The sequence below is a fragment of the Alternaria atra genome (genome assembly GCF_907166805.1).
Source record: "Alternaria atra isolate CS162 genome assembly, contig: 22, whole genome shotgun sequence".
Lineage (NCBI taxonomy): Eukaryota > Fungi > Ascomycota > Dothideomycetes > Pleosporales > Pleosporaceae > Alternaria > Alternaria atra.
In genome coordinates, this window is record NW_025091320.1 from 33,250 (window position 1) to 56,201 (window position 22,952).

The 22,952-nt window shown below is 50.4% G+C and overlaps 9 protein-coding genes across 9 annotated transcripts; 5 read left to right on the top strand and 4 right to left on the bottom strand.

Annotated features, from left to right (window-relative positions):
- Nucleotides 1-1,599: 1,599 nt before the first annotated feature.
- On the bottom strand, nt 1,600-2,073 carry ALTATR162_LOCUS2770 (uncharacterized protein; the record flags this gene model as incomplete). The annotated part of the gene is made up of 1 exon (XM_043310376.1): nt 1,600-2,073. One exon carries the CDS (start codon nt 2,071-2,073, stop codon nt 1,600-1,602), a length of 474 nt encoding a protein of 157 aa, XP_043166311.1.
- A 2,863-nt stretch (nt 2,074-4,936) lies between these two features.
- Nucleotides 4,937-5,935, top strand: ALTATR162_LOCUS2771 (uncharacterized protein; the record flags this gene model as incomplete). Its single annotated transcript, XM_043310377.1, has 1 exon — nt 4,937-5,935. The coding sequence occupies one exon, from the start codon at nt 4,937-4,939 to the stop codon at nt 5,933-5,935; it is 999 nt and encodes a 332-aa protein (XP_043166312.1).
- Nucleotides 5,936-6,134: 199 nt separating this feature from the next.
- On the bottom strand, nt 6,135-10,284 carry ALTATR162_LOCUS2772 (uncharacterized protein; the record flags this gene model as incomplete). The annotated part of the gene is made up of 11 exons (XM_043310378.1): nt 6,135-7,021; nt 7,073-7,177; nt 7,528-7,779; nt 7,833-7,986; nt 8,045-8,567; nt 8,619-8,806; nt 8,856-9,128; nt 9,182-9,365; nt 9,412-9,647; nt 9,697-10,119; nt 10,168-10,284. The coding sequence occupies 11 exons, from the start codon at nt 10,282-10,284 to the stop codon at nt 6,135-6,137; spliced, it is 3,342 nt and encodes a 1,113-aa protein (XP_043166313.1).
- A 1,717-nt stretch (nt 10,285-12,001) lies between these two features.
- On the top strand, nt 12,002-13,624 carry ALTATR162_LOCUS2773 (uncharacterized protein; the record flags this gene model as incomplete). The annotated part of the gene is made up of 4 exons (XM_043310379.1): nt 12,002-12,222; nt 12,267-12,846; nt 12,895-13,420; nt 13,485-13,624. 4 exons carry the CDS (start codon nt 12,002-12,004, stop codon nt 13,622-13,624), a joined length of 1,467 nt encoding a protein of 488 aa, XP_043166314.1.
- Nucleotides 13,625-14,064: 440 nt separating this feature from the next.
- On the bottom strand, nt 14,065-15,772 carry ALTATR162_LOCUS2774 (uncharacterized protein; the record flags this gene model as incomplete). The annotated part of the gene is made up of 6 exons (XM_043310380.1): nt 14,065-14,314; nt 14,364-14,500; nt 14,579-15,280; nt 15,338-15,399; nt 15,458-15,601; nt 15,649-15,772. The coding sequence occupies 6 exons, from the start codon at nt 15,770-15,772 to the stop codon at nt 14,065-14,067; spliced, it is 1,419 nt and encodes a 472-aa protein (XP_043166315.1).
- A 1,254-nt stretch (nt 15,773-17,026) lies between these two features.
- Nucleotides 17,027-17,968, top strand: ALTATR162_LOCUS2775 (uncharacterized protein; the record flags this gene model as incomplete). The annotated part of the gene is made up of 1 exon (XM_043310381.1): nt 17,027-17,968. One exon carries the CDS (start codon nt 17,027-17,029, stop codon nt 17,966-17,968), a length of 942 nt encoding a protein of 313 aa, XP_043166316.1.
- A 359-nt stretch (nt 17,969-18,327) lies between these two features.
- ALTATR162_LOCUS2776 (uncharacterized protein) lies at nt 18,328-19,640 on the bottom strand (the record flags this gene model as incomplete). The annotated part of the gene is made up of 3 exons (XM_043310382.1): nt 18,328-19,142; nt 19,197-19,282; nt 19,348-19,640. The coding sequence occupies 3 exons, from the start codon at nt 19,638-19,640 to the stop codon at nt 18,328-18,330; spliced, it is 1,194 nt and encodes a 397-aa protein (XP_043166317.1).
- A 568-nt stretch (nt 19,641-20,208) lies between these two features.
- On the top strand, nt 20,209-21,519 carry ALTATR162_LOCUS2777 (uncharacterized protein; the record flags this gene model as incomplete). The annotated part of the gene is made up of 1 exon (XM_043310383.1): nt 20,209-21,519. One exon carries the CDS (start codon nt 20,209-20,211, stop codon nt 21,517-21,519), a length of 1,311 nt encoding a protein of 436 aa, XP_043166318.1.
- A 486-nt stretch (nt 21,520-22,005) lies between these two features.
- ALTATR162_LOCUS2778 (uncharacterized protein) lies at nt 22,006-22,671 on the top strand (the record flags this gene model as incomplete). The annotated part of the gene is made up of 1 exon (XM_043310384.1): nt 22,006-22,671. One exon carries the CDS (start codon nt 22,006-22,008, stop codon nt 22,669-22,671), a length of 666 nt encoding a protein of 221 aa, XP_043166319.1.
- Nucleotides 22,672-22,952: the final 281 nt, after the last annotated feature.

A 22,952-nucleotide genomic window follows, 5' to 3' on the forward strand; every position in this document is an offset into this window, starting at 1 on the left:
ACAAGGTGCGGAGCGCTCCGCGACTAATATGTTTGGCTAGCGCTGAATAGAACGCTGACTTGATTTCCGTGATGTCACTAGTAACAGTGATGCTACTATCGCCAGTGACCGTACTCACGGAGTTCCTACCGGTGTGGCATTCCCTTTGAAAATCGCTCGTTACAGGCAAGTATCTGAGGGAACATTGGCAACATAGGTTGTTTGGTGGTTCGTTTCAGTCACGCTCGCCTAGTCAACAAGAGCTTGAGGCACTAATGCATGCAACAGCAAGGGAGCCATGGGCATACTTTGCTCCCAGCTGTGTCAGATGACTCTATGGAACAGCCAACCAACAGCTGCATAACTAGCCCTACAGCAAAGCGCGACGATCAGCCGCTAGATCGATACTGTTGTCCTAACATGAAAGGTCCACAGGCTCCAGGAGCGCTGCACCACCTCACCGCTCAACATACCTAATACCTGTCGCGCAGACTGCACCCTGTTATGAGCGGTCTTTCTGCATTGTAAATGCTCTCTTGTCAATCTATCAGCCATACCCGTCCCGTAGGGAAAGGAGAGGAATCGGCAACCAAACCAAAATGGCAGCACTCCGAGAGCGTTTAATCCTCGCTCGAGTGGGCATCCCAAACCATGGAAGATGGCAAGTTAGGTAGAACATGAGGGACGACTCGGCTATCTGGTAATCAACATCCTCTTCGTCCTCTATTTCTCCGTCGTTTTCGTCTTCCATCTCGCATACAGATCGCCTGGGCTTGATCGCATCAATGGTACTAGGCGACAGGACGGTACGCACTCCAGTTTTTTGAGTCAACATTGTAACGCGCAATGTCAGAAAATAATCTATTCTGCAAACAAATGAGACATTGTGTGTGTGCGAGTGTATGCACGCCATCATCTGACGTAGGCTGCGCGCTGCTATTCAACATGCGGAAACCTGCAGTCGTCCTTTCGATGCAGCCACTCCAAGCACGCAAACCTCATCGATTACGCGCATATGTAACTTATGACTCAGCCATCTTGTCTGCACTCGTAAGGGTATTCTCCATGCCTATCCTACTGGGGGCTACAAATGCGGTCGCAATCCAACTAAATCAACCACAGGCACAGCCCGTCATATTCCTGAATTGATGTATACCAAGTTACTAGTTTCCTGTCATCTTCATACTTTACTTCTCTTCCTCTCAAACCCCTTCTCCTGCACTGATGGACTTGCTTGTTGACGATTGTAGCCAGTATGACCAACATGCTACAAGCATTGCCAACAAACAATCTGAGCGATTAGAAGGGACCAGAAGATCCAAATTGTTTCTTCAACCGGCCAATTTAGAGGTACATCTACATAACTCGCATTGCAGTGTTTCCTTGCATTCACAACTACATTTGAAGCAGAGATCAACCTCGAGTAGACGACGTGTTGGACAAGTCCTACCGTCCTAGCACGTGAACCAAGACAGGACACGATCTCTCGAGCACGGGACGGATTGTATTATAGACCGGTTCGTAAGAGATGGTATTATTCAAGAAAGCTGCTGTTCAAATCGAGCCATATGTTCATCTCTACCGTCCTTTTAGCTTCTGATGGTACCCTCCATACACTCGCTAAGCAGCTGCCACGTCGTTTGCCATCTTCAATAGGGCGTCCTTGTCGCAAAACTCGACCACTTTCTTGACTTTGGACCCGTCCTCATTGAAGTACAAGAACCAAGCAGCCTCAGAAGAGTATTTCTCTCCACTGCTTCTTACATACACATCGGCTGCAGCTGTGAAAGCGGCGCGGCGCGCCCCCGTGTCGATGATCAAGTTCGACATGATGTTATCCTTGAAGTTTAAGACTCTGATATCATTCCCAAAGAGGCCTTGAAAACTGGCCGTGTCGAAGGCTGTGTCCACTGGCATACCAAATGCTGTGGGTATGGATGCAGGAAGCAGGTGACGAGTGCAGTCCCCCGTAACGTCGCGGTTGATGATGGATGCGTCGTTCTGGGCTGCGCCTTCTTCGAAAGCAGACAAGAAGGCACGGGCTGTCGCCTCGATCTGCTCTCTAAGGTTGGACGTGGAAGGGTTTGAAGCCATGAGGAAGGGTAAGGGTATCTTATTTTCTTTAAAAACTGAAGATGGGAGTGACGGTGGTAGCGTGGTGAAGGCAGTAAATGCACTTTAGGTACACGCGATGCCAATTCATGTTTCGTTCGTGGCCACAACAAACATCATCTGCCGATAGCCCCGTACGGCGATAGATATAACTCCACGATTTAACCCCGTTTTCCTGACGATGCTTCATTAATACCCAGGTAAGGATGATCCACACGATCTTGGAAATTGCCTGCCAAAACAACCGCTAAGGTTCTACAACTAGCCGCGATGACGATTTCTCCCGATTTGGGCTACAGTAGCGGGTCAATCAACGCCCCGGGTCAGTCAACGCCCCACCCCAACACCATAACAACAAAACTTCAACGCGTCACAACTCCACCAATATGGATCCGATTCAAGAAGCGATTGAATATATCGAATCGCGCGAGCCAGGAGATGATTTCTCGTACAACAAAGTTGCTGCCCAGTTCGGTGTTGAGCGCAGTACGCTCGCTCGAAGGCACCGAGGCGTGCACGAGCGGCGCGGGGTCTCCCATCGATCCCTACACCCAGAACACGAAGCCGAGCTTGTACGATACATCAAAACGCTTACCGAACGACGTTTGCCACCTACAAAAGTAATGGTACAGCAGTTTGCCAGCCAGTTGGCTGGCAAACAGGTCTCCGAAAGCTGGGTTTCCCGGTTCCTCCGCCGGCATCCCAACCATCTCATCTCTCGCTCGGGCAAAGCCATGGCCAAGGAGCGGACCAAAGCTGATTCAGGAGCCAAGTACAGCTTGTATTTCAAGCTTTTACATGAAAAGATAGAGGAGTACAACGTACAGCCGATCTATATATTTAATATGGACGAAAAGGGGTTTCAACTTGGCCGAGTTGGCAGAACAAATCGTATATTTGACAAGAAGCTCTACGAGCAAAAAGGGGTAAGGCAAGCACTTGAAGATGGCTCAAGCGAGTGGATAACGGTGATGGCTTGTATTTGTTCGGATGGCAAAGCTTTGAGTCCTACTCTCATCTTCTAGGGAGCCAACGGAGCTGTTCAATTAAGCTGGGTTGATGCTGTACAAGCAGGGGAGCACTCAGTATTTACTACGTCATCACCCTCTAGCTAGAGCAACAACGATATTGGGTTAGCTTAGCTTAAGGGGGTGTTTAAGAGAGAAACCAGACGGCATGCTTCAACCGGGTATCGATTACTACTCCTTGACGGCCACGGATCCTATGTAACCATGGACTTTATTGAGTATTGTAACGACAACAATATCCTCTTGTTTGTATTCCCCCCTCACGCTACCCATACGCTTTAACCCCTTGACGTTTGTATGTTCAAACCCCTCTCGAACGCTTACTCGACTTAGTTAGCTGGATACCTTTAGGACAGCTAGGGGTTGCTCAATTTGACCAAAGGAGACTTCTTCCCGCTCTTCTAGAGGTCCTGGACCTCTGTATTCAAACCTCCACTCGTCAAGAGGTCTTTTGAAGCTACTAGTATACACCCAGCTAACCCAGACGCTGTACTCAAGAAGTTTACTAAGGAGGCTTCAGATTCTGACAGCAGCTAGTTAGTACTCTCCAGGGAGGATTGGCTTAAGCTTAAGTCAATTGTACGCCGTGAGGTAAAGGATCAGAGCAGTAAGGACGTTAAGAAGCTTCAACGAAGTTTGCACCACATTGCAGCTTAAAACAGTATCCTCCGTAAGGAGGTTAGGGGCCTTAGGCAGTCCCTAGCCATCAAGGAGAGGCGACCAAAGCAGTCCTTCACCCTCTAGCTTGATGAGGACGAGGTTTACCACGGGGGAGCCAAACTCTGGTCGCCCAGGAGTGTACAACGAGCTCGCGATCGTCGGGCATCACAACAACAACAACAGGAGCTTGAAAAGCTTCAAAAAGCCGAGCAAGCCGAGGCTAACAAGGCAGCTCGCCTTTGCAAGCTTTAACTTCAAAAAGAAGCCCGTATTGAACGGGAAAGAGGTTAGGAGGAGACCAGAAAGCGGAAGGCTGCAGAGAAAGCAGAAAGAGACCTCTAAAGGAGACTCAACAACGCTCAAAAAGCTATACAATTGCCCCAAAAGGGTAAGCGCAAAGCTTCAAAACCTCATAAGCCAGCTACAAAGCGTCAGAAACGTGTTAGGGGTGGTACAGCTTCTGTGGGAGCCCGGGTAGTTGCACAGCTAGTTCCGCCCAAAACCACTAAAACGCGGACAATCCGCCGCCCAAAAAAAGATTTGGACTAGCGCAAAGTCTTCGCAGGCTATTATATAGTATAAATCCACTTTTGCGCAATATTATTACGATTTGTTAAGGCGTTACAGCTGCAATACTCATGAAGCTGTTGTGTTGTGGGTGGGGCGTTGACTGACCCGGGGCGTTGATTGACCCGCTACTGTAGTGCATGTGAACTCTAAAGTCTCCGCCATTTTGGTCCGGCTCCACCGGATGACATTATCGCCTTCTCGAGCCTAGCTCATAGCTTAGTGCCCACGCAGGTAAGTCAGTGCATCTTACTTCAATGAACATCTCGAATGCGCCGCGCCTGTAGACGAGGTCTACCAGTTGGTATGAATGTGCGGTGTGAGCCTTCAGTCTTGCTTATCGCCGAGAAAGAGTGCGATATAGTATGGTAGTCCGTAAGTTAGATCTTTTCTGAGTAATGTCGTCTACGAATGAGCGCATAGTGCCCAGCATGGAACTGGAGCGAGTTGACTACATAAGTGAACCGTTTACCTCTTTTTCCAACCAAGTTCAGAGTTCAGATCTCTACGATTCTACCAATCTCACTTCCTGCACATACCCAAGTTTTGTCCTCCATCATTGTCCCTTCCGACCTCTTAGCAACACAATAATGTCTCGCTACGACGAAGCTCACGCCAAGCAAAATGGCCCTGGCGATGCGCGTCCAACAGCCTTGCAGATCATCAAAGACGAGAATGCTGAGAATAGCCTCAAGGGCGAAGTTATTGTTATTACTGGTACATCCTCTGGTATCGGCGTCGAAACCACTCGTGCTCTAGCCACCACCGGCGCCACCTTCTTTCTCACGGCTCGAGACACGAGCAAGGCCGAATCTGCCCTTGCTGGTATCTTCGAACCTTCGCGTATGCATATCATCGAGATGGATCAAGCAAACCTGTCTTCTGTACGTGCCGCTGCCGCCGCTATCCTCGCCAGGACCTCCAAAGTCCATTTGCTCGTTAATAACGCCGGCATCATGGCAATACCCGACTTTCGTGTCACAGCCGATGGCCACGAACTCCAGTTCGGCACGAATCACCTCTCGCATTTTCTCTTCTATAAACTCCTAGAGCCCGCTCTTCTCGCAGCCGCCTCCTCCAGTCGCCCATCCCGGGTCGTCGTTCTCGCTTCTTCAGCGCACAATGTTTGCGGAATCAACAACTCCGACAACTACAGCTTTCAGAAAAGCGATTACGATCCCAGTGTGGCATACGGGCAGTCAAAAACAGCAAATATATACATGGCCAATGAGATTGAACGCCGGTATGGCTCGCGCCACTTACATGCCACGAGCGTCCACCCCGGTCTCGTTCAGACGGGGCTGACACAGCATATGCCCCCAGACGCCTTCAAAGGTATGGAACACTTGTATCCTACAATGAAGAGTGTCGAGCAGGGTGCTGCAACATCGGTATGGGCCGCAGTCGGCGAGCAATGGAAGCACGAGGGCGGGAAGTACCTCGTCAACTGCGCTGTTGCAGAGCCATGTAAGGAAGGCGATGACAAATTTACTACGCAAGGCTATGCTCCGTATGCTTACGATGTTAAGCAGGCAGAGAGGTTGTGGAATGACTCTCTCAAGATTGTAGGGATGTCGAGTGATGCATAGTCCTTCGGCATATGATAGCAATGGCCACGTAGCGTACAATTAGGCCCATGATAGAGACTATATCGATACACTCACTAGTATTGGCGCCCTGCGCTTCAATTAACCAAAGTGATTATAGTTATTATTTTGATTTTGCGACATCAACGATTATGGTAGTAAATCATGTTCAATCCATGTTAGGGCGTGATCAACATAGAAACTAGCCTTCTAGCAGAGGAAGACACAAAGGTTCCTCTCCTCTCATTAGCCTCCATCGGTTACTAGATACAAGCAGATCGTCGCACCCCTGCACTGCCCACGACCACTTAGCCAAAAAGCCAGGGGTGGCCTCCCAGCTTCGCATGTCATACGGCTCACCCCAAACGATAAGTCCCTTGCGACCTGCAGTGATCTCATCCTCGTCACGCCCTACTACCGAAATTGGCGGTGTCGATACAATATTAGGGTCAGACACAGTAATGGCAAGAGGCGTACCTTGTCGCTCCTGAATCGGCGTAGCACCCATCAGCTCGCCAATGAGATCTTGTAGTAGCTCCCAGTGGTCGAAAAGTCCCTCATGTCTGATAAGGTTGTCGCGCAATGAAGGGAAAGGAAACAGGTTGATCCAAAATGAGTGCAGACGCTCTTGCTGCGTGGGAGTTGGAAAAAGTGAAGGAGGTATATTGGGGTTCAAGGGATAGATGTTCGTGTCGTCGATGTAAGGAAGGCTGACAGGACATGTGGTTGGGGAAGGAGGCATATTATATGTCCACCCTGTGAGAAGCACGTTCAGAGTACGCTTGTTGGAGACAAAGGCTCGGAAGACGTTGTACTGAACTAAGTGGAGGAGGTGGTCGGCAGAAAGGGAAAAGACCATACTCGGGGGCGTCAGCGTTGTCGGAGCTTGGATTGGGGAGGACAGATGTGGTCTCCGGAGGACTACCGTGCGGTCAGGAATGAAGATTGACGTATCGATCGCCGCATCGTTGATAGTGGACTCCACGGCCTGGGGTACGCTTTCGTCAACTTCATCCAGGCGCCAGCGCTCAACTTGGAAGGGGCGCGACGCCTGAACAGTATCAGGGTTTTGTTTCTTGTTTCGCATTCCTTAACGGGCATGAGCTCAGGAAAGGCCGAACTGCGTGAAACTGAACTCACGGTGTGACCTTTGGTTCTTCCGGTTCTGCACTTTTCTGCGCTGCTTGTTGACCTCGGCTTCGATGCTGTTAAGATGATACCCGTCATTGTTCGCTTTGTCCTTGACTGCAGGGTGAAACATGATCAATCGTCAAGAGGGAATCGTCCTGTGTTGATAATGTCGAGGCGTAATGCAAAGTGTGGAATGCGGTGTTTGTCAAGAAAGATTAACCGTACGCTACAATCGGCCCTTTCGTCGCGACTGATTCATTACTAAGATAGCCGTGCACTCCCGATCCGAACTAGTCGCCCTCCACACAAATGCCTATGGTGGGACAAAGGGGCCAGCCTTCCAACAGTTCCCATTTGTCATTAAGAAACCACCAACTGATAATCACGGGTAACCGGAACTCAACGCAATAGCAAACCACGGCACCACAAAGTACCCTAGGGCGACAATTAGTGCATCTCCTTACCTTCCGCCTCGCCAACCTGCGCCAACGGTCCAAAGGGATGCTGCTTGCGCTTGAATCCAATTTTCACACGACCGACACGCGACATCTTGTCTTCGAACTGAGTGCCGATCCGCAGTACGGTTTCTCTGTACATCGTCGCCGTAGTCCAGTCGTAAGAGCAACCAATGATGCGCTTCATACCGCCCTCGGAGCCGGCCATGAGGAAACACACGGGTGGGCGTTCGGCGAGGAAGAGCGTCGCAGTCATGTTGCCTATAGTATGTGAATATCTTCACCGCGCTACCAGTTGTACTATTTGCGCTTACCTGTGTCGACGAGCGTGAAGACACGCTGGTCTCCGGGTCCGGCTGACTTCGCTCGTTGTACGAGAGCTGCAACAGCAGGGTCGGATGTCGGATCAACAGGGACGCATTCGCCGTGGACATTACGTTCATGCCTCGATAACGGACTGGCTGCTGCCTAAAAGCGCGACAACGAGATCAGTATGGTATTGTGGATAGGATGCTGCCATACATACAGTCCATTTCATGCGCCCCAGTCTACCGCCAAATATTTGACTTTCGATCGTGTCCAAGTCCATGTAGCCCTCAAAGCCAAAGAACCAGCACTGTTGGTCATAGAACTTGCCAAGATAGAGCAGACGGAGTAGCCAAGGCGATAAGCCCATAATTATCATGGAGTAGATGAGCAAGACGACGCCGACAGTAAACGTAGTGGGAATAACAAGAAGCACGATGGCACTAATGAACACGACACCACTAAGACGGAGCATCGCCTTTGCGATGGCACGCTTCCAGGAGTCCCGTCGAGCGTTGGCGACAGGCGTGAATGACTTCCATCGTACGTTTGCAGCGCGGCAACCGTCAAGTATGATGGTATCGTCTTCTCCAACACCGGCGATGCCGACATCTTGTGGCAATATGTCCCAGAGCTTGGCATTGTATGCATCATCCATGGAGTGCCACGGCTGATCTGGTGTCTTCGGCAATACGCATATGAGGCGCTCGAGCAGTTGATCGCTGCCATTCGCGAGGGAGAGGCTGCAGGTCGTTAGCAATGCGAGATGCGACTGCCTTTCTTGTGAAACATACCGGGCAAATGCCTGGAACGCGGAATCCGTTGGATCAATCTGAGGCCTGACACGGAGTAGACCCATCAAGGCGTAGCTGTAATCTCCCGGAAGATGCTTCCCAGTTTCACGCTTGTGTAGGCACTCGAGAGCAAGCGTGACCAGCTCGAGCTGACTGAGTACCAAATTTCCTTCGTAGTGGTCGATAAGCTGCGAAAGATTAGCAATCAGGTAAAGACGAAAAGTAATTACATCCTACCTGTCGAGCGATGTGAGCATCATCCTGCCAGACTTGAGCTGCAAATTGGTTCTTTGCCACAAGAAGCGGTTGAGAAAGATCGTTGCCACGCACGTAGACTCTGATGCTCTCACCGGCAGGCGCTAAAAGAACTTCGGGGAATGTCCAAACTCGACTACCCCATTGCTGGAGCATGAGATCAGGCGTGTTGATCTCATACCTGTTGTTCGCTGGGGCTGCAACTGCTATCGCAAGAGATTGCGCGCCTCGAATGACATCGCATATGCGATATACCTCAGAATCATGTTAGTATCATTCAGCCTGGATTAAATGAACAGAATATTTACATCTTCTTCGAGCTGGTTGCCGGGCATGCAAGAGCATCCGACCCAATAAGCAATGACTCCCGCGTTACGCGCTGCAACATCGGCAATCTCGTGCAAGACTCTGAAGTCATCGGGCGTATTGAATTGCTCGGAAGTGTATGCGATGAAGATATACGATAGGCGGTGACCGTCATTCTGGGCCAGCCTATGTACGTTAGAGGTATATTTAAAAACATGCTCTTTTGACTTACCAATCATCCACCTTGGTAATGATGCATGGTCTTCCTTGCTCGCGCAAGAAGCAGAGATATCGGGGACGAAGGATGCGTTCGGCGACAGGGTTTGGCTCACTCGAAACAAGACCCTTAGGTTTGTGCATTTCGATCGCATTCCTGGTGACTTTCGGATACCCAAAGTACTGGTATGGGACGCCATCGTAATTGCCTTGGTTGCGAGAGGCAATCTCAGCAGGGCTTGGGCTAGATATCTTTACCGCCGTCAGCTACATAGCTGATTCAAGGACACGGTGGACTTACAAAGATGGTGATGACGCAGGACGCGATGAACCATTTGAGGCAGAGCATGGGATAGTCTTCACTCGGGATCTTTCCATCGTTCCTGCCAAAGTTGATATGATTGAATGGCCAGTTTGCCAGTCGCATGTACACCGGCGCGATGTTACGAATGAACGTGCGCCTGTATGTAGATCCTGCGTTGTTCTCGAAAATGTCGTCGACTGCTTGGACAACGAGCTTAGAAACCCTGCCATCCCAAGATGAGATGTAACGGTCATCATAGTCGCCCGTCCATTCGCGATCGAGAATATCTCGATGGCGGTGGTGGCCAAGCTTCTGGTATCCCAGACCTGGCTTGCGATAGAAGTTCGGGAATCCCCATTTTACTGTAGTCCAAGGGGTGAAGATGTATGCGTATCCCTTTAGCTGTACCGGGCCGTTCCGCTAAATCATGTAAGCCGATGAGCAAAGGAAGAGTCCAGGTTAACTGACTACTATGAGCGATTCTCCTGGGCGACTCTCGTTCGCTCCATTGTCGCCTTGGTAAGGAGCAGCATGTTCGTAAGGTGCAACCTCCTGGACCGAGGCTTGGGCGTCATTGGCGACCATCGTAGCAATGATTTCGTTCACGCTACTTGAAACAGGCACAAAGTTGCGTTATAAACCCGGGCTGATTGTTGGAGTACTGTGGCGGAGGTTGTTGATACTGTTGGTAAGGTTGATGGTAGTAAGTTGCTGGTGCCTTGCTCTGGTCAGAAGATACTCGAGAGATTGCGAAGTGGATGCATACGGGAGATGCGAATGTCGGCTGTGGATGCAATACTGGTTGATGCTGAACTACAACCACAGGCTTTGAGGTAGGATGGTTTGGGTCGTAACTGCCCCCACCACAGTGATGTTGTTGGGTCTAATCAAGGCTGTCAGATGGCCATAGGAGAGTTGAGAACTTGACGGCAATCAGACCGGATAATATTGAGAATCTGACGGTTCTTGTACGAAAGTACCACTGTTGGGATCAAAGCCGCCACCGTGTCTACCAGAGAGATTGGGAGGGTAAGCCTAGAAAACGATTAGAAATGACTTGAGAGACCGATGCGGAGGCTTCGAGCTCTTTGTACCATTCAACGTCGTCTTTTCAATCCGAGCGGCAATAGTCTTGGGTCTAAACTTTCTAGCCACTTTCAATGAGCGATGAAGTGTGGTTTTATCATGTGCAGATACCCAACTAGACTGCTGGTCAAGTGGTGTGAGGGTGAAGCGCCTGCTCGACGACGCAATGTTCCGGACTCATTGCTTTCTATCCTACCTTGGCTTCAGCCCGTACTATGCGTTCTTTCGATTGGTCGTCTTTATTAACCTGATCATTCCACCCTCCTGTTTAAGGCATCGTGGCGTTGGGGGCCGAACCTGGAGGCGAGGAGTATGACCAGGAAGAGCCGAGCCCACCTCAATGCGACCACATCCAGCACCACATGGCGGAAACAAATAGTGGAAGGGGTATTATTCATCGGACTATGCAACGTCTATACCTTGGCTGTATTAGTGTTGTGGGTGCCTTGACAAGCTTTGCCTACTCGCCTATCCTAGTCATTTGATATTGCTTGCATAATTGTTTATGCGCACAGCATGTGGGGGCTGATGCTTCGTACTGCAGTGTGAGACGAACAGCCGGCGCTACGAAGTCCGTAAATTTGACGTTAGCTCCCGTACAACGATGCATGTCTTTCAACAACAATATTCCGCGCACTGTATTGAGTCATGTGACGTTTTGTAGATGCGACAACCATTTGCGGCCAAAATTGGGGTGATGTGCAGGTACACCTACCAGGACGACTGCTAACCTGGGGGTTGATGGGTGCTACATTTCACATTCTCGTGTACAGTACCATTTTGAGGGGCTCGGTTGCTCGCCAGCTGTGATCTTGGCACTTTCAGCCTTGCGCCACCAATTAAGTGTAGCGCTGACGGCTCTTCCCAATAGGTCCATTCGAATAGTTTTCCTTCAGCCCTCCAATTGCGTTTCCGCTTTGAAACAAAGCTGAAAGGTGCCAAGCAAAGAACCGCTGGCCTGTGGTCTCATGGTCCAAGATTGAGGCTAGCTAAACTTCCGGTTGACATGGGGTGCGGCTGCCTTCGAAACCCGTGGCGCCGGCTTCATCCGTGTGATTGACTAGGGTTAGCGAGCCGGCGACTTCTGGAGCTGAGCGATTGCGTTGAAGCCGACGAGCTACCGCTATGGGTAGGGCATCGCCGTAATATAGACATGAAGCCAAAGCGTCCTTGCGTTTGACATTCCATCAGAACTGCAACCATACCCGTCTCCCAGATGATTTTGTCTAAAGGTTTGACTTCCGACCGCCAGCCATTGGATGAGTTCAGGAGAAGAGGTTCCCAACTCCCGACGATCCACCCTGATTCGATATTCTACGCTGGCATAAGATTGGACCTTTTCGAGTGGTCCGAGAATGCCACTCACGGTATTGAGAGAACCGGTCTAAACTCCGTGCAAGAGCTTGAGTCGAAAAGCGACGGGATCATTCGCGTGATGTAAGTATTTCCACGAGATAACGCGGTGTCACTGACGACCATAGCTTGGCACCTCGAGACATACCTGCACCGGGAAAAACAGAGGCGCTGATCGAGCTGTTCGAGACATGCAGTGTTCCAAGCCCGTTTATCGACGAGAGCTTGCGGGACGTTTCGCAATCCTTCGCAGCGTGCGAAGACGTGAATGACACATTGTGCATCTGGTTCCATCTTTTGTGTAAAACTTTGATAGAGGGCAGGGGAAAAGGCGCAGTATACGACAGCGAAGCTAAGACTCAGAAGGCGGCGAAAGCTCGGAGTGAAGCAGACTTCTCTTGGATAAAGCCGGGTATCGTGATGAAGATCCGGAAGCAACCGAAGACAACACCTAAGCCAGTGCGGACATCGACATCGAATAGCGATGATACCCTGGTGGATGCACCAGTTAAACCCAAGGTTGAGCTAGTATGCTTTGGCGCACCCAATACACTACATGACCGACTGCGAACAATCGCAGTAGCGACTACGTGCGACGAACTCCTGGATGATCCATATATGTTGCTCGCGATCATATTTGAAGACATGTTCAAGATCTTAGATTGCACGGCCTGGGCTGTGGCCGACAAGTTCGGTCGCTTGGAAACGGTACGTACAATTACCCACGGATTCGCGATCGTGCTAACCGATTGTCAGAAAACCCTGGAGATAGCAAGCATGCCCGGAAAGGCATCAGAAGAACTGCCGACAGACCTTTTCACGGCGCTGCACAACCTCGCGAAGCATGCTATATATCTGCGCGAGAATTGTGAAGAAGCATTGGCTACCTTAAAAGATCTCTCCGATCATCATAAAGCAGCAACAGGCGAGGATCCAAACGCGTCACAGAAGCGCACCCGCCAGGCGCTCGAGTACCGAAAGACGTTATTTGAATCGACGCAGCGCCGGCTTGCAAGTCTGAATGCACGGATCTCGAACATCATCCAATTGTCATTCCACATCGTTACGCAGGGTGACAGCAAGGTGATGCAATCGGAAAATCAGAGTATGAAGACGATTGCGGTAATGACGCTTGTGTTTATGCCCTTGGGTACGGTCGCGTCCATCTTCGGTAGTCAGTTCATGGAACTTCAGGAGGAGCAGCCGCACCATATTACGGTATCGCGCGACTTTTGGCTGATGTGGATCATCGCCGTTCCATTGACTGTTATAGTCTGGACCAGTAAGTACAATCCTGACGCTAATTATATTGGCAGCATACGCTGACTTGGTGTGCCAACATCTAGTCTGGTGGTTCACGTACATGGATGCAAAGGCAAGGTTGGTAGGCAAAATGGAGAAGTCCGAACACGGTTATATGGTATGGAAGATGTTGCATAAAATGCTGCGCAGAGTGGAAGTGAAGAAGGGGATGTCGGATGCGTGAGTGCAGAGGTGTCCGAGCGGAGATCCATGACGAAGTGCGGGTGGGGCGAACTCGGGCGACATACAACTGTTGGCGCTGGCAGCTAGGTTACACCACTGCAGAGATCTCGCAATTTGCTGCGAGGGCTCATGAGAGGTGGAACGGAATTGTAGGGCACGTATCAAAAGCTCTTGTCTAGCTGCATTGCAACACCTTCGGATATGCGAGCCAAGATAGGTTGAAATTTACTCTTCAAGCTAGAATTGGAAGCTCTCCTCAACTACATCTTGATTGACTGTCACCAAAGTCTAACGGCGAATAGTTCGGATAGCTGTAAGCAGTAATATCCACAAGATCTTGAAGAGTTCCAGCTGGGCCATGCGACGCTAAGAATCTGTTCATGCAATTAGACACTAGTTCAACATACAGTATGGCAATTGTATCCAATGAGCAGGGCGGACTTACTTAGCATTCGATGCAACACCATCCGCAGCTAGAGCTGCGACAAGCTCTTCGATTGCGTTATGATCGAACTCTTCGATGAAATTCAAGTTTCCATGGTCAGCATCGAAGATTGCAGTAGAACTGTTTGAAGCCGGGCATGCGGGGCGAATATAAGCATAACCGTGGTCGTGGGCGTGAATCGTAGCTTGCATATCTACAAGAGCCAGCTGTGTCTGCTCATCACTAAGCATAAGAGGCTTGCCGAACCTGGAGAAAGTTAGCATTAGGTAAATAATCTGGAAGTGGTTGCATATACTTGTAAGTGAGGACCTGATCTCTTTTGAGGTTGAGCCCAGAATAGTAATCGACAGCCTGTTCGGGAACGATCAACTGGGCCCCATTGGCGACGAAGTCCGCAACACCGAAAGCGTGGTCGTGGTGATGATGTGTCGGCTAATTTCTGTCAGCATCCTATTGAGATGACTTCATTGCACGACTTGAGATTGAGATGTTGCAAAAAGAAGAACGTACCCAAACATGAGTCACTGCCTTCCCAAGCGTCTGATTGGCCCATTCAATGATGACTTTGCTCTGATGCGGCGGTGCATCAAGAACAATGACGGACCCATCAGCAAGCTCAACAACTGCTTGGCGCATACCCATACCACCTGCGATGTTAAGTTCCCAGAGGCCTGGCACATCTGCAAGAGGTTGAGTGGCTTCAAGAACATCCAATGATCCAGGATAGGCACCACCCCAGAGGTGGATCGCTGCAAGTTCTCCAATTTCTGCAAACGAGTATTCCGGGTCACGAATTGGAATGCTTGTTTCAGGAACGGTGCTGTTCCCGGGAGCACTGAAAAAATCACTCAAGAGCTGGGAGTTTACCATGACCTCATCAGCGCGATAGTCTCCAAGCAAGTGCTTGTTGTTGTATATCGTTTTAAAACGTGTAGGCAGTTGGACTCCACCCACTGTAACGTAATCCGAGACCTTCAGATCATGTGTGGAAGGGCCAAAGAAGTGGTGATCTTCGTAAGAGCGAATGATGTATGGGAGGTTAGTCTGTGGATCAAACAGTACCGTTAATCCGAGTTGTTCATCGTGGACTTGTTGCTCCGTTAGCATTGGGCACCTTCGCAATGTTCGAAGTTGGGTCGACTGACCACCTTGAAATGCCATTCCTGATAAAATTTCTTCTTGACGGGAGGTAAAGTTGCCATTCGAGAGGATCTAGGTTCACGTGTTAGCAAACAATATTCGTCAAGCTTGAAAGCCTTATGTTCCTACTGTCGAAACCAAGAGCGGATCCCACTTGTGTGCATCGGAGATTAGATACTCCGCCAAAAGTCCTGTTATATAGTATATCAGCCAGATTTTCAATAGATTAGGAGGAGGCTAGTGAGATACCATCAGTGTAACCGGTGGGTCCTCCAGACGGATCGTAGATGTTGTAGCTTCCCCGAACGACAGCGGCGAAGCCTTCATCTCCTCCTTGCACAACCAAAGAATAGTCCATGGGCTGAAGGTCTGCTCGTCCAAACGTAAAAGTGGCTGCAAGACTTAGCTTCAAGTCAACAACTCTATCCCTACCAACTTACGTCCGAGGATGGCAAGTTTATCAATACGTTGGGAGACATGAGAACTTTCATAAGAAAAGGTGATGTTTTGGTTGCCAGCCGTTGTTCCTGCAGTGTCGAGGCCGTGCAGAGATGCCGCTAGCATCAAAGTTCTACTTCGCAAGATCCTTGAGATGTTGGTATAATGCTCCTTAGAGACTTGGGGTATAACTTACGTCCGACCAATATAAGAAACGCTCAATACTTCAGAAATGCTCTGACTACCTCCAAGCACTGTCAGAGCCTGACTTACTAAAGCTGCAGGGTCTTGTAATGACGAATCGCCCTGGCGGTGGACTATATCATGGCACAAGACGCCATTAAATAGAGGAAGGAATGCAACAAATGAGCGAAAGGCACACATCGTGAAGAAGAGTCGATGCAGTCTGAAGTGTTTCTACGATGTTGGATAGCATTGCTCATTTGCTGCATGATAGTATCGCTATATACAATTCTGTAACCCCTCTTTCCAAGATTTCGCCTAGATCTTCCGGAAATTTATGAATATCCATCTCGCCGCAAAGTTGTAGATTTGTAGTCTTAGTGGGCGGTGCATCATGCCCTGCCAGCATTCTGCGATCGTAACAGTGATGGTTCCTTCCAGACACACAGCCGAGCCAGAACATATTCCTTTCCATCATACGTACTGTTATTGAGGCTCGATTGAATGTAGAATATCCTCTAGTAACTCTGTATTGTCGTTGTTTGAAACTCAGATCATAGTCTCAGGCATCATGGACATAGCGAAAGTCGCGTAGTCCGAGTATCGGCTTTAGCGGGAACTACTCGGCCGATACAAATGTCGGCATGATTGAGCACCTTACACACGACAAGCTGATATCGAGCCTTGCTACATTTGATACAAGACAACAATGGCATAATACGAGCATGCGTAACGATTTGAGATGTGCCAAATGGGTCTTCCAACATACACTGCTATGACCGTTGGTTGTCTGGACTAAAGCCGAGTCGCGTCGCCGACTCGGTCGTTAGTTGCTCCATACGCCGGCTTCTAACCACTTATTGGTCATAACTTTAACTCCAGGTGCATGCTAGCTGGGATTGATTAGCGCCGGTACTACCTCGGTATTATTGAGGTGTGAACAGGGTTGTTGTCTTGACTACTCTAACGCCGTGTATTCTCCGTTGAGGCTTGTATGGTCACCGTAGTAGGCCCGTTCTTCAACCCGACCCAGTACAGCACGACAAGTTTGAGAAGCTGGAATGTTGAGTCTCTCTACAAAATGGAAGACGAACCTACAGGGAATCAATTCATTACACGGCCTTCTTCTTCTATCCTCCTTCCACTACATTGTTTACGCACCCTAGCGATTTGACACATAAAACCACAACCGTCAGCATGTCTAAATCTATTCTTGCGGTTTTTGGAGCCACGGGCAATCAGGGAAACTCGACTGCTCATTTTGTGCTCGACGATCCCGAGCTCTCGCAGCGCTACACCGTTCGGGCTATTTCACGAGATCTCAGTAACCCAAAAATGAAGGATCTCGAGTTGAAAGGTGCAGAGCTTGTCCAAGCTGATCTCAACGAGCCTTCTACTCTACAAGCAGCTGTCAAAGGCGTGGACTTCCTCTTTTTCCTTACAGCAACGCAATTCGGAGGCAATACACGCGAGATCGAGAACAAGCAAGCAAAGGCTCTTTGTGAGAATGCACTCGAAGCGGGTGTAAAGTACATCGTTTACAGCTCTATGAGTCATCCATACGAGATATCTGGTGGGAAACTGAAGAATGTGGAGCACTTTGACGACAAAGCCGAGATCGAACAATACATTCGCAGTCTGCCAGTGAAATCTGCATTCTTCGCCCCAGGTTCCTTTATGCAGAACTTTCTCTCTCCCTTCATGGCACCCCGACCCTCTCCATCCAATGACGGTTCCTTCATTCTCGCCAACTGCGCGCGCGGCGATACCGCAATTCCATTCCTCGACATCACCGATACCGGAAAATGGATTGGTGCCATCCTCGCCGATCCAGAAAAGTATGAAGGCAAGTTTCTCGCTGCCGCCGAAAACCTTTATACTCTGGATGAAGCATGTGCTATCATCGAAAAGGTCACCGGAGCAGTCGTGAAGCAGCAACAGCTGCCGGGTGAGCTATTCAAACAATTCTTGCCAGAGGGGTTGAGAGATGCATTGTATGAGATGTGGGTTCTACAGCGCGATTATGGATATTATGGCAAAGCAATGAAAGAGCAAGTGCAATGGGCAAAGGAACAAGCCAGGGGAAAGCCTGTTGGATTGGAAGAATTCCTAAGGAAGAATAACTTCACATTGTTGTAGAAAGCGCCAACAAAAGTCATGTTCGGTCATAATGGAGTCAGATACTATAACGGTAGTACTGTTTGAGGCCGATCACCGGATCAGGCGACTAGGAACTATACGGTTCTTTGTAATACCCAAACTGTGCCTGTGAGTCTGTAAACTAAAGTTCCAACAATAAACTCTTCAAGAATGTTGATTCGAGTGAACATGACCTCAATTGTATTGTTACATGACGACAAACCACTTGTGGAACACTGGCTATTAATAGATGATACACCTCTCTCATGACTGTGCGAAACCCGACCATAGTTGCGTCTTTAAGACGAACAAGATCTCGCCATGCTACGTGTTATTCTATTTCCACGCCACGCGTTATCTTACATCATCACATGATCCATGCCTATACCCATCATCGCCTCACCGTCCCTGTGCATAATGTCCACAGCGCCACTAACTTCAATAAAATCCTCCAACTCTTCACTCGTAGTCTTCAGCTTCTCCTTCACAGCGGTGACACCTTCTGATCCCACGATATGGCGTGCAGGAGGATTATCGTGCCCGCCAATAGCCGTAAGCGCATGTACTGTCTCCGCAATCAAATCACTCTTCACCGCCACTGGTAGCGGCGCATACAAACTCGTCACCGTATCTGAGCTCAGTAAATCACCCATGGTCGGTTCCGCATCCGGGTTAGCGTCCGAAACGACACTTTCGTCTCCAGGCGACTTGGTGGCGTTTTCGTCGAACACAGGATGGGCTGTGGGGTTGTCGATTCTTTCTAGCTTGTCGAGAAGGCCAGAGAAGATTTCCCGGGCTAGGGGCGCGGGGTTCTCGCCTTGGAGGTATTCGGACATGGGCGGAACGGATGTTATCCGGTTCGTGAGAACGTTGACTTCCATGTTGGCTTGGACTAGGGACATTTTCACGTTGAAGGGGGCGATTTCGTAGGCGAGGCTGTCACAGTATCCTTCGACTGCCCATTGTGAGGAGCAGTACATCCCTAGGCCTGGGGTTCCGAGATGACCAGTAATTCCTGTTATGACAATGATGTGTCCGTTCTTTCGCTCGCGCATGATTGGAAGTACGGCTTTGATGATGTTGACGTTTGCGAAGAAGTTGATCTCGAAGATCTCATCGACCAGGCTTCTTGTTCGGCTAGTTTGAGCGAGTTCTTCAACCGAACCGATCACGGCTACACAAATGAGAAAGTCAGTTCGCATCAGTCAATAACGTCCTGGGTTATCACCTTCGCTCGCCGCGCATAGCAAAACGTCGATTCGCCCGAATGCTTCAACAGCCTCAGCAACCGCTGCTTGGCATTGACCAACTACCCTGCACACCAAGACGTGTCAGCAGGGCACAGCTCCAAACTTTAATTCGTATCATCTTATGCTCACCTGCTGTCCAATCCGACTACTCTCAGATGCTCCCGCCACCGGTCGGTCTGCTTCACATCTTCAAGAAACGTTCGAAAGTCTTCACTTTGGCCTTCTCTCTTCTCAAATTCAATCGGCATAACGCCTGCGACAACGTAATCGCCATGCTCAAGCACTTGTCGTGCTAATGCAATAGCTATAGGCGACGCTCCTCTAGTAATGAACCAGACGCGCGGAGCATTGTGGGGCGGAAAATGCGGAGACCTAGGCCGTGGTGGTTTCGTCGACGACGATGATGGCGCGTTACTCGTCATGTCGGGGTTGAAGATAATGATGTATACCGCATATTGACTGATGTATGTACGTGCTTTGGCGATGGGATGCGCGGTGCATCTTAAGTGGGGAACTCCACAATGCCGCTAGTTTCCTCCCCACTTTAGCGCGCACGAAAATGACTTCACAAACACCATCATCACTACCACGACTTGCCCAAAACTGATAATAATAGTTGTGTTTGGAAATTCCAAGGACGGGAACCAGATTCTTATCGGTACCATATATCGCTCTCGGTTCTTTCGTCAATTCGAGGCCAAACTTCAGCTTGCCTCCTGCACGGGCTGCCCTTTCACCTTCACTCCAGGTATGTCAACTCAGTCGTCATCAGCCTGCCATCTCCCATCCTCACGGATGCCAGCCTCCTCTCGCTAGTCCCAGCCTTTTTCGCACAGTTGAAGTTTCCCCTTTTTACTACTTCAGTTTCAAACTTTCTCTCCACCTACCTTCTATCCCACACTCCATTCTATGATCCAATTTCCACGATCTTCGTTCAATTCGTCCGCCACATATCTTCCGCGTCATTGAAGAGTCACATCGGACTACAACATGAGGTTGCTTGTCAATTCCGCACAGTCGGCTGACGTCGAGCGAGACAACCTAGCATACATCTACGCTGAGCTGACCATTCACCTGGCTGCAGTCGCCGCTACAGCTGAGTATCAGGAGGACCAGAAGTATCAAGAGCTACTAGCCCGCGAGATAGACTTCGACGGTGGCTTTGAAGATCGTCGCCCGAGAAAGGTCAGGATCCGGTCCAGAGACTGCAAGAGCTGGATCAAGCGCGACAACCGTAACTTCACTGGTGTCCGTAAGCGCGTGTGTGAGCTTCCACTTCCATCTCCGATGAATAAGCCATTCTCCCTGGCGCAATACCAGCGCCATGCCGTCCATCTCATGTCCAGGGTCCTCAATGTCCGCACCAACGCATCACCCTTCACACTCGTTCTCGATGATCTCAATCAGCGCGCAGACTCATTCATCGCTGAGATTGCTCGCCGCGCACTCTCGCGCAATGTCAACGTTGTGTTTGTCACCTTTGAGTCTCGGCCATCAGTCGCACCCATCCGCACCGTCCAAGGCTTCGGCACGACTGGCGATGAGATCATGCACGACCTGCGCAAGGCCATGAGCGACGCGAAAGAGAGCCTCGTCATCGTCGACAACCTGTATGAACTTCTCAACAACAAGGGGGTCGAGATGACTAGTCTCTTCAATCTCGTCGCCAACAAGTTCACCTCCACTCTCGTCAGCGTCTACCACCAAGATGTGCTAGATGCTCGACCAGAATCACCATACGCCCCACAGCCACTGGAGCTGGTCAAATACATGGCTACCTCAATCGTCACCTGCAAGTCCTTTGCTCATTGCCTGGCCGCCAAAGCCGCCAAAGAGCGTAGCCTGCCTGAGCCGACCTGGGGCTTGCTTCAAGGCGCCGAAGGTGTCGTCCAGTGCCTTGACGCCAACGACCACCGCGGCATCGTCCTCGAAGCAGAGTTCCGACGCAAGTCCGGTCGTCCAGAAGGCGAGACCTACTTCCTCCGCGCACCGCGGCACTCCGACTACCACGCTCCCATCCCTGGCATCCCCACCGGTACCCTTAAGCAGGAGTTCGTCATACTCCTCGACCAGGTCCCTGGATACGCCAACGAGACGGTTATTGGCCTTGTCAACGCTGCAGACCAGGATATTGAGTCTACCTTCAACCTTGGTCTCACCGATAAGCAGAAGCAGGCGAGGGAGGGTGTTGTACTACCTTACTTTGATGCGCAGAAGGGTGAAGGTGCTGGTGAAGGTGGAAGGATCTTGTATGACATGGGCTCCGAGGACGACTTCGATGAGGAGGAGGACGAAATCTGAGTGTCCCTCGTGGACTGTTCCGGCGCTGGTCGCGAGTTTGGATTGAGATTCTGAGATACCCCAGGCGTTCTTGCTATGGCGTTCCGGCGGTGGTTGATGATTGGAAGACGCGCGCAACGCGCAGGGGATAAAGTACAATGGAATTGTCTACAGACTCCTTTGCCTCTAGATACATTCTTACTGACACATAATGTCGCGTCTTCCCAGGATGCAGTAGTAGCGACTAGGAGGGAAATGACATCGTCAAGGCCCTGCACTTTCCCCAATGCAGTTGGAATAAGTCATTGTAGCATTGCATCGTTTTCTCTTCGCCTGACGTGTTTGATCAGCTGGGAATGTACAAGTCGTATGGTTGCGAATCGTAGGCAGCCGTTACGCCATTCGGCAGGGCTGAGATGGCAGCCTTGGCGTCCAAACTTACCAGGCGATCCAAATTGTTCCCTTTGCGCCAACCTCTCCCGCACAGCACACACCCCACCCCACATCATGGCAGATAACGAGCGACCACGCGAGCCTTACCGCGACCCCTTCGCGCGCGACAGCCGCCGGGAACCACGCGAAGCTCGCGAACGAGGCGGCACCCCCACAGAGCGACGCAACCGATCGCGCAGTCCCCAAGAGCGCGGCAGCCGACGCGACACGCGCTACCGCTCAAGATCGCCTTTCCGCAAAGACGAGCGTGAAAATAGTGGACGAGGGGGTGCACATAGAGGACGAGGGCGAGGGCACGACCGCGGACGAGGCCGTGATGATAGGAGAGCAGCAGCAGGAGATCGAGACTCGCGCCCATCCTTCCGTGACCGCTCACCACCAAAAGGTCCACGAAACCCCGGCGCACCACCAACCCACGGTTCAAGCAAACCCCCAACTGGCCCTCGGTCCTCTGCCGTCGACCACCCAATCAAGAAGGAAGAAGAAGGCACACCCGACGTCGAGATGAAGGACGAGCGGCAGAAGCCAGACGACATGGACGACGACGAGTGGGAGATGCTGAAAGTCATGGGCTTTGGCGGGTTCAAAAGTACGAAGAATACAAAGGTTCCCGGGAATGATAAGAACTTTGGGGTTAGGAAGGATAAGCAGTTGCAAGCTAGGCAGTACATGAATCGGCAAGGTGGATTCAATAGGCCGCTTTCACCTAGTAGGAGTTGATAGCGTGGTATTGAGACGGAGATTCATGGTTACATCTTTGGTCATGGAGGACAAAAGGGTTGATCTCGTGGCCCACGCCTAGGTGCACGGCGCTGCGATGCCATGCGACAGATTCTACTGTCTGCCTTGAACACACCGCGAAGCAGGAAGACATTGCGCCGATGTATGGGGCAGGATACGCCTTGTGGTGTCATGGCACGGCCTACGCTCATGATAGAGTTTATGGTATAGCGCCCTCTCTTCCCTTGTACCTTTTACGGTTTTTTTTTTCGTAGTCTGAC